This window comes from Gavialis gangeticus, unplaced genomic scaffold (genome assembly GCF_001723915.1).
Source record: "Gavialis gangeticus isolate Ggan-Ray unplaced genomic scaffold, GavGan_comp1, whole genome shotgun sequence".
Lineage (NCBI taxonomy): Eukaryota > Metazoa > Chordata > Crocodylia > Gavialidae > Gavialis > Gavialis gangeticus.
In genome coordinates, this window is record NW_017729031.1 from 17237599 (window position 1) to 17248510 (window position 10912).

The following is a 10912-nucleotide window of genomic DNA, read 5'->3' on the forward strand; positions in this document are numbered from 1 at the left end:
CTTCCAGGTCGAGAAGGACCCATCCACTACCACCCTCTGGGTGCGACTCTCTAGCCAGTTGGTGACCCATTGGACTGTATGGGTGTCTACGCCACAGTCCCCCAGCTTCCTAATGAGAATGGGGTGAGAGACAGTGTCAAAAGCCTTCCTGAAGTCCAGGAAAACTATATCCACTGCCACCCCTGCATCCAATGATTTAGTGACCTGGTCGTAAAAGGCCACCAGGTTGGTCTGACAGGACCTGCCACTGATGAACCCATGCTGGTTGCCCCTTTGTTTTTGTTTTATTTATTTATTTATTTTTAGTAGTTGTAACAGGGGGAGCCTGCTTGGGGTCTGTCTACTGGTGGCCCTGGCCACCTGTTAAGGGCCAACTGCCTGCCTTCTCATCTGCCACGCCTTGTTGTTAATTAATTGTTGTTAATTAAGGAGGCTGCCCATTGTATGCCCCAATGCCAGGGGGTGTTATCTATAGCTCTGTTCCTCCCCTACACCTCAGCTCAAGCCTCACAGATGGTATTTGTAAATTCCACTTTCTGTTGGGGTCTTGGCCACTGTGGGCCTACCCCTTTTCTCTCTAGCTAGGCCTGTCAGTTAAAAAAACCCCACTAATCAGGGTCTGACCCCCAGGCTCTAGCTCTCAAAAAAAAAAAAACAAAAAAACAAAAAAACAAAAAAAAAAACCTCACTCTGGCTCCTGCCCCTCTGTAGCACTGGGCTCTGCTCACCCCCAAATATTGCACCCTCTCTGCTGGTGAAGTCTGCTCACTCCTGAATACTGCACCCTCTCTGGCACTGGGGTCCCCACACTGCAGTGGGCCCCCAATGAGGCCTCCTCCTTCCCCGATTAGTCTCACCCAAACCACCAGTCTTAATATTCAACACAAAACATAGGCTTCTAAGGTCATATAATGGAAAAATGATAATACAGAAACAAGAGAGGCAACATACCTGCTTACTTTAGATGATCATGAGGATGGCTCAGGGCATGGCGTGGTCTTCCAACAGAGACTGCAGCCAAAGCACTGTGGTGATTGGGAGTCTGCCTCCCTGCTGCCCCTCTGGCCTTCTCCACTTGCCATTTGTAGAGTCCTGGCCTTCCTCTTCCTGTCAGCTGGCAGGGCTTGAGCCTTAACCCCTACATGACCAGCCAGCCGTGACTAGAAGGTTCTAGACTTAGACCACGCTGTCTCTTAGTAACAGGGTTAGGGTTCCCTGTTACAGTAGTGTATATAGAGGTGATTGCATGATAGCTCAAAATAAAGTCTTACTCTTGTATATTGTGTGGGGCAGGGAGTGGTGCTGTCGGAGGGTGTGCACATGTGTGTGTGGGGCTGCCTGTGCACTAGGTCCCAGGAACCAGGTGGGGGTGGAGGGATTGTCTCCAGCAGCAGCTTCTTCTCCTGCCCCTGCTGCACCACTCTGGGCACCAGGGAAGTGGTGGAGGCCTTGGGGACATGTGCCAGACACAACATGACCAGTCAGGCAGGGACAAGCTGCAGTGAGATGGCTCCTGCCCCAGTGCACAGGGCCCCAGCCCCAGCCACCCTCCACCCACTTGGTTGGCCACAGGCATCTCATGGGGTTGGGTGGGTAGAATGGGTTGAATGTGGCTGGGAGCTAGAGCTGAAGCCCTGCACTCTGGGGCTAGAGCCACCTGGCTACAGCTTTCTCACTCTGCCTGGCTGGGCATGTGGTACCTAGCATACACCCCCATGTCTGCTGCCTGGAGCAGCACAGCAGGGGCAGGAGAAGGAGCTGCTGCTGGAGGTGGGGGAGCCAAGAGGAATCTGGGCAGCTGTAGTAGGAGCAGCCCTGCTGGGAAGCTGTGCACACTGGCCAGGGCTAGGGTGCTGCCATTGCTAGGTGGGGGTGGGAGCATGATACAGGCTGTCCCAGGTGGGATTGGATGGGGCTCTAGCCCATGCAGAGTGCCGTGGGGGCAGCCGTAGGCCAAATGCCATCAATTGGTGGATTCGATTTGGCCCACAGGCTGTATTTTGCCCACTGTGGCTTAAAGTAGGCCATGTGAATGTAGACTGGGTGCAGCAAACTATCATATCCCCCCCCTAGAGTTTGCACTTTTTGCTGTAGTTTAGGGTCATCATTTAGATTCTTTGCTATCCATTTTTTCTTACTGATATGTACTTTTTCCTGCTTCTCTCATTTGGGGTATAGATAGATGTATTTGGTGTGAAAACACATGCGAAGTTGTTTTAAAATAAGTTGACTTAATTTAAGCCACACTGGAGCATGCAAATGTAAAGCTCCTTGATATGGTGACAGCCACCTTGCGAGCTAACTTGACTTAACTAATGTGACTCAAGAAAATATACCTTGGTGGTATATTATCTTGAACTGCATTTAAGTTGACTCTGCTCCACAGACCTGTATATGCTCTGACAGTTGAGTTGACTTCAAAAAGTTAAGTGGACTTAACTGTGAGAGTTAGTATTATGTGTGTCCTCACCTATTTTATCAAAATCAGGAAATATTGTTATAAGCTGTTACAACCCAGCTATGTCGTCATGCTTCTGTAACAATGCAGTTGTAGCAGACTGTTCCAGCTGGAACTTTTCTTCATTCAGGGTCAACATTAGAGGTATTTAGCTAGTTTGTATCTTACAACTTACAGGGTCATGCAAACCTAACAGTTAAGTTTGCTCCCCCATCTTTTTAGAGCAGCTAAAAGGTATGGCTATCAGTGATAGGATAATATATCTTTATTAACAAATAACATAATGATGAGAAATTTTATGCTCTGCAGAGTGTCCTCTTCATTTCTACATTTTTTTAGGAATCAAATATCAGAGATGAAAGTAGCAAAGTTGTAGATGGCAGAGCTGTAGAGGGAAAAATGTGTGGAATGAGCTGTTCAGAGATGGCAACTGCATATAGTGATTAATTACTGAAAGGGTGTTTGCCAAGTAGAAGGTGAGATTATGAAGCTAGTCAGGTTTTTTAAAGAACCAGCATCAAAAAATATATGGACATATTTCACAGTTCAATTAAAAACAAGCCTCAAGAAACTTACCAAGTAATTTCAGGTATATCGGTGGGTGTCAGAATAGTTGGAGGAAAATAGGGAGGAGAAAGAGAAAAGAAGGGGAGCAGCACATCAAAGAGTTTATCACAATTAAGATTACTTACTAGGATAGTTTGCAGTTTGTAAAGGATACTTTGTAGACGACCCTAGGAAAAGCATTAGTTAGTTAATAGTATAAGATTTGTGTTAGTTAATAGTTTGTGGTGAGTTATGCTAGTTAATAGTATAACATTTGTGGGAGATGTGGGCCAGTCAGGAATTGAAGATAACTCCATTTGCAGGATGAAAAGCACTTTGGCCAACATGAAAGGCTTATTAAGAACAAGAATCTTGATAAAATGTCTTAGGTACCAGTACCATCTTATAACGATGAAAAAAGATTAATACCAGGCCCTTTATAGCTCCCCCCCACTGTCTGCCCTTGGCATGCCAAGTTGAGGTGTGGGTCGAGGTTGGTCATTTTTGACACTGGCCAAAAATGTTGCTGACCCATGATTTAAATTATAATACCATCTTTATCCCAGTATAAAAAATAATAGTTATTATTAGGATTTATTATGCTGCTGGAGACGCAACATGTTGGAGACAAAATTATGCTGCTGGAGACAAAAGATACCCCTTGTGGAAAAAAGATATCTGGTCTGGAGAAAACAGAAGTTACAAAGCCATGCTTATCAAAATATTAAATGTATTCCTCATAAAATGAAACTGCTTCATTTAGAGAAAATCTAATTATTAGGTTCCAGATTTGTATGTAAAAAAGGTAATGGCTTCGGCTTGAGTAAGGAATTGTTTAAAGAAACACAAAACAATCTTCAGAAGAGTAGAAGGAATAAAACGTATATGTATAGTATGCATATTGCATGCTCAGCATATGTGATGGACATTACTACTTGTGAGTGTTATAAAGACCACGGAACAGTAAAATGGAAAAACTGCAGTAGAACTCTTACCTGACAGTTCATGAAAAAGAATAGCTCTCTATGACCCAAACAGAAAAAACTATCAAGTTATGCAGAATTTTACACAAGGTACTACAGATTGCTATCTGACAACACTCTGAAACCTGTGTGAATTTGGAGTAATTCCACCAAAGTTGATTTACATCACTGCAAATGATCTTTTAAGAAACAACAGGTCATTTTTGCATAGTATTCGCATATTACAAGATTCCCTGTAACTGAAAAGAAGTAAGAAAGTGGATGATCATTGTGAATTTTCAGAGAAACTGGTTACAAATAATCCAGTTTTCAAAATGCAGTATTTCAAAGCTCTCCTGGAAATGCTTGGTTTGCAACCACCCTTAAATAATGCAAATGGGCGAGATGAAAGAGCTTGCGGGAATAATTCATTTTGTTCTACAAGGCCTTTGGTACAAATCCCACTTCATCACCCAGGAGCTAGTCTAGCCATTCTGCACTGGCTCATGTCTTCTTTATTTCATTTCTAAAGTGTATTAAATTTAATCAAATAAGACACATTTTTGGGAGAGGAATAAAGATATGTAAATGAGGAGTTAGTAAAGAATAGATATTGTACTGTAAATTTACACCTTAATTTTAGTTTGGTTTCCCCAGGTAGATGAACCCTACATTTAACCCTAATTGGTTAATGTCATATTATGCAAAAATATTCCTGTAATGGTTAAAGGAGAAAATGTTTCACCAAGGTCCTGTTACTTACTGAAGAGAGCATTTTAAGGAGAAATGTTAAAATGTTTTTGTAATATTCCTTAAAACAATGCAGATCATTTGTCAGAGAAATACATGTCCCTAAGAGGTTAACAGTGTGGATCCATAATCTGCAATAACAACTGAGCCTGTCATTCTGCTATTTACAGCCATCACATATGAATACAAGAAGCCAGAAGCTGTTCTTAATTCTACAGCAGCTGTTCCTACTGTGGAAATGTTAAATAGATAGATTATGATAAAACTTGACCAAAATAGAAATGAATACCTTATATAGGCAAAGAAAAGAAAATGAGTAGAATATTTTCAATATCTCTATCTAGTTTCCATATATTCAAGAATATAGAGGCAGTCTACTGACTGATGTATTAGGTACCCAAAAAACGCTGTTTATATTTATTAAATTTAGTATTGTATAATACATTGTAATATAATTGATTTGAAAATAAAATCGTTAAGTGTATTCATTAAGCTAAATGCTGATTGAATTTTTAATGAATTGTGGGTTATATCAATTAAAGAAAGAGTCGGGCATGTTTAGAAAGGAGGAAATGTCATACATACCTAGACTTTTATAGTGAGATACTATAGGGTAATTTCTGTTATGTGACACCTACTACTCATTTGCAAGATAAAAACCTTTTTAAATTTTAATTAAACACCAAGGCATTTATACACATACCTTTTCATCTCGTGATGCACTGGAGATATGGCAGGTCAGAGCAGACTCAGTCAAGTCTGCTGTACACGCAAGCTGATGTGCACTGGAAATGGAGTATGTATCAACATGGATATAGGAAAAACAGTAGGTTTCCAGCATCACATAAAAGATGGCAAAACTGGAAATCTATAGCATTCCAGGAGCTGGATTATTTCTCTGTATCTCTCCTGGTTTTTACCACGTCATTGAATCCCCAGTTGTCCAAAGTCCTGTGGCCCTCAGAAATCTGCCTAACTAAAGACAACCTTTGTTACATGTTTGAATAACTCATAGCATATAATTTCTTTGCTTCTTTACTAAACTTAGGCCTACATGGTCAGACAGAGTTTGGTTCCACCATAGCAATAACGAGACCAAGGAAAAAACATGTTATGTTGAGTTCATGGAAATATTTTGAATAGCCATGTTCCTGCGCAGTTCTCAAGCTTTTCCCTATGGAATTTGGCCCATTCAGTTTCTGTTGCATGTTACACTAGATTAAGCTAGCCTGTGGACAAACAAAACTACAGTATATCAACTTTAATTATAATTAATTATTTATTTCTTGCTTTCTTCAAGGGGGAAATATATGTAGAGCAGACGAATTTCTATGCAACAATTCACTCTGTAAACTACATTTCTGGGTATGTGATGGAGAAGATGACTGTGGAGACAACTCTGATGAAGCACCTGAAATGTGTGGTATGAAATTTATTATGCTAATGCTTTCTTATCCCTAGTCCTAAAGGGAATTCGTGAAGCAGAGAAAGATGCAACAAGCATCTACCCAGAAATGTATAGCATTTACCTAGAGATGTATAGGTCTCACTTGACTAGACAAAGACACTAAGTCAGTTATATTTTTCCTTATTTGACTTTTGAAAGTTGGTCTTAAATATGGATATATAACGGCTAGATTAAAGCAAACTCAAATGATATTATTATGTAACCCAGCAGAAACTTTAGAATAATGAATAACAATAAATCCATCACCCCACCCTATCAGATATAATTTACTGATACTTTTGCATATACTTGATCTATTACTGCTATAAGATTGGATAATAGTATTCTAGAAAAGACTATTTGAATACAAAGCTAAAATGTGAAATTATTAATTATGCAAAAAATAGCATATCTACATTATAGTCATGCTGCAATTTCAGTTTAGAAGAAAAAAGTCAATGTACTATGGTTTTCTTACTACTTTAAGTTGTGCTGTACTCATTGTAGAACATGAGGGTGGATTGAGAGACATGCATGCAGTGCCAAAAATATAGTTAATTAACGTACTGGAGGATATTGGCTTTGGAGAAGGCAAACCACCTGACATACATTGGTGGGGATTGATGCTATAATGGTAGATTCACTTGAGTGAATAATTAACAGAAAAAGCAAGTTAACATTAGAGAATCATTCCTCATTTGGAAACCAATCAGATAAAATAATATACCCTGAGAAGGCATCAAGACATTCTCAATAGTAGTGTTCAAGAGAAAATAAGATTTAACATTGAAGAAAGGATTTAACTAGCATATTTTAGCCATTTCTAATGCACCTTTTATTTCTGTACCTAAATGCAATTTAAATTAGCAACAACTTAACAGACAAATAAGGCAGAACCAGGACAGGATCCACTGTTTCACCAAAAATGTTAAGAGTAAGGGAATGCCAAGTCAATGAAAAGGCCCTCCTACACTGGGTGCATCTGCACATGCACACTTACTGCACAATAACTAAAATTACTCTGCAATATGGGCATGCATCTACACATGCATGCCCATACTATGCAGTAAATATAGTGACTTACGCCAGCTTGAGCATCCTGCCGGTGTCAAATTTACGTGCAATTGTTTAGTGAACAGGAACACATGTGTAGACCCTTACTGCACAGTAACACTGTGTATGTGTAGTTTCTTGGGACTAACTTTAATCCCAAATCAGTCCACACACAGCGTTAATGCTCTTTAATGCCTGCACATGTAGATGCTGGCTTATTCCTGCTTACTGCACAGTAAATTTAAATTGGTGTAAATGCACGTGTAGACATGCCCAGCATTTCCAAGGCATCAGCTAGCCTACTCTCAGGATTACAGGGCTGGAAAGAACCTCACAAAGTCATCTAGTTTAGTCTCTTCCTCAAGCAGGATCATCTCTGACTAAACCATCCTGTCAAAGTGTCTGTCTAACCTGCTCTTGAAAATTTCCAAAGAAGAACATTCCACAGTTTTTCTGGGTAGGTTGTTCCAATGCTTAACTACCATCATAGTCAGGAAGTTCCTTCTAAGTCCAACCTAAATTTCCTATGTTGCATCTTGAGGTTATTGCTTCTAGTCCTGTCTCCTACAGCCACAGAAAAAAGCTAATTTCCATCCTTTCTGTTAATCACCCTTTAGGTACTTGTATCCATCCTCTCTTCTTCAACCTAAATAACGCTAGTTCTTTCAGCCTGTCCTTATAGGTCTTGCTGCTTAGACCTCTAATCATTTTTGTTTTTCTGTGATGGACTCTTTCCAAACTGTTCACATCCTTCTTCAAATGGGGAACCCAAAACAGGATACAGTCCTCCAGGTGGGGCCTCACCAATCCTGAATACAGCAGAAGAATCACTTCCCTTGATTTGCAAGTAACACTTGTGTTAATATAACCCAGTATGCATTTGGGTTGTTTTGCAACAAGAGCACACTTTTAGCTTACTTACGGTTTACTGCAATTTCCAAGCCATTGTTTGTAGTACTGCAGCCTAGTCAGTCACTCCCCACCCCATATTTATACATGCAATACCCTATCCCAAGTACAGGACTTTGCACTTCTTGTTGAGTCTTGATTTGTTGCAGACTGTTTCCAGTATACTCAGGTCATTCCAGATCTTAGCCTTTCTTTCCAGATTATCTGCAACTCCACCCAACTTGGTGTTGACTGCAAATTTGCTAGATGTGCACTTAATTTCATTATCCAAATCATTAATGAGATATTAAACAATACCAGACTCAGAACAGACCCCCAAGAAACCCCACATGACACCTTCTCCCTGCTAGACACTGAGCCATTGATGGCTACTTATTGAGCACAGTGATCCAACCACTTATGTATCAACCTTACAGTACTTTCATCTAAAGTGTATTGCCTTAGCTTGTTAATAAGAATGTCATGAGAGACAGTGTCAAAGGCCTTGCTGAAGTCAATATATATCACATCCATTGCTCTCTCCTGATCCACAGAGTTTATCATTATATGTTTGAAGGAAACCAGGTTGGTCAGACATGGCTTATTCTTGGTGAATCCGTTTTGGCTATTGCGGATCCCCTTGTTCTCTAGGTACTTCAGAATGGATTCCTTGATGGCTTCCAGGTATTAAAGTCAGTCTGAGTGGTCTGTTGTTCCTCAGATCCTGCTTCTTTCCTTTTTTAAATATAATGTTTGCCCTTTTCCAGTCTCCCAGGACCTCAGCAAACCTTTCCAAATTCTTAAAGAGGATAGCATATGGCTCCCAAATTACCTGAGCCAGTTCTTTCTGTGCTTAGGATGCATCCCATCTAGCCCTGCCAATTTGAAAACCTCATGTTGTCTAAGTAATCCCTAACCTGTTCTGGAGTTATTCTAGACTGTTTGTCTCCTTGCCTATGTTTGTTGCCAACTGTACTCATCTATTTGTGAAAACTGAAGTAAAATGCCTGAAATTCTTAGCCTTCTCTGAATCATCTATAACTAGATTGCCTGCAACATTCAGTATTTTTCCCTAATGGTTTCCTTGATCTTGCTCATACCATTGACATGCTTGTAAAAACCTTTTTATTGCATGTTATGACTCTTGCCAGCTGCATCTTAAATTATGCCTTGAACGTCCCAATTTTTTTTCCCTGCATGCCCATGCAACACTGCTATACATTTCCCTAGTACTTTCCACTTTTTATAGGATTCCTTTTTGGGTTTCAACTCATTGAATAGATTGCTTTCTAGCCAGGCTGGTCTCCTGTTGCACTTCTTCTGTCTCACTGAAGTTACTTGTTCCTGTGCCTTTAAGGGCTGTGTCTAGATGAGCACACACGTGCATTTCCCTGGGGACAAATACTGCTTCTTGTTCCTGGGGAATGCTTGTTCAGGTGTTCTCAGGTGCACAGCAAGTTGCCCTGTGTGGGATAGTGGAGGCTGGGGCCAGCACCTGGACTTGCCCCAGCAGCCTTATCTGTGGTCCTGGGGGCCTCCCAGGGCTCCAGCAGCAATGATCTGGCAGCAGAGGCAGGCTGGCAGCTGGAGCATGGTTCCAACCAGCCAGGCTCCAGTTTTAGATGGTGTACATGCTGCTTTGTGTACTGCCCTGCATTTTTAAGGCTTGGATTTTTTTGACACTGGTATTTCCTGGGTTCAAAAAGCTCCTTGTGCTGCAAATTAGCAGTGTGGGAAACACCTGCATTTATGGTGTGCAGTGCCGCAGGTGGGTCTGCGGTGCCACATGCTGCATATGCATGCTCAGCAGGATGTGTCCAAGAGGGCTTCCTTAAAGTAACAGCTAGCTGTCCTGGACACCTTTTTTCCCTCAGATTTGTCTGCCAGAGGATCTTGCTGACCAGCTTGCTGAGTTTGTTAATGTCTACTTTTCTGAACTCCAGCATTCTTATTCTGCTACTCTCCTTCCTTCCTCCTCTTAGCATCTTGAACTCTATTTCATGGTCACTGCCCCCCAGGTTTCCTGCCACTTTCACATTCCCAAACAGTTCCTCCATGCTTCTGAGCAGTACAGGTATACCTCATTTTATTGCACTTCGCTTTATTGCACTTCGCAGATATTGCATTTTTTACAAATTGAAGGTTTGTGGCAACCCTGCGTCGAGCAAGTCTATCGGCGCCATTTTTCCATCGGCGCCATTTTTCCAACAGCATTTGCTCACTTCGTGTCTCTGTGTCACATTTTGGTAATTCTCGCAATATTTCAAACTTTTTCATTATTATTATATTTGTTATGGTGATCTGTGATCTTTGGTGTTACTATTGTAATTGTTTTGGGGCGCCACGAACTGCGCCCATATAAGACGGCGAACTTAATCGATAAATGTTATGTGTGTTCTGACTGCTCCACCGACCAGCCGTTCCCCCATCTCTCTCCCTCTCCTCAGGCCTCCCTATTCCCTGAGATGCAACAATATTGAAATTAGGCCAATTAATAACCCTACAATGCCCTCTAAGTGTTCAAGTGAAAGGAAGAGTCGCACGTCTCTCACTTTAAATCAAAAGCTAGAAATGATTAAGCTTAGTGAGGAAGGCATGTCAAAAGCTGAGATAGGCCAAAAGCTAGGCCTCTTGTGCCAAACAGTTAGCCAAGTTGTGAATGAGAAGGAAAAGTTCTTGAAGGAAATTAAAAGTGCTACTCCAGTGAACACATGAATGATAAGAAAGCGAAACAGCCTTATTGCTGATATGGAGAAAGTTTTAGTGGTCTGGATAGAAGATCAAACCAGCCACAACATTCCCTTAAGC

At 41.1% G+C, this 10912-nt stretch overlaps 1 protein-coding gene across 1 annotated transcript in view; it reads left to right on the plus strand.

Annotated features, from left to right (window-relative positions):
- Positions 1–10912, plus strand: part of LRP1B (LDL receptor related protein 1B) — a 2002088-nt gene that overhangs the window by 1857760 nt on the left and 133416 nt on the right. Inside the window, exon 71 of the mRNA XM_019522796.1 lies at positions 6017–6139. Coding sequence (XP_019378341.1) covers positions 6017–6139 — 123 coding nt within the window. The remainder of the gene's footprint in view (positions 1–6016; positions 6140–10912) is intronic.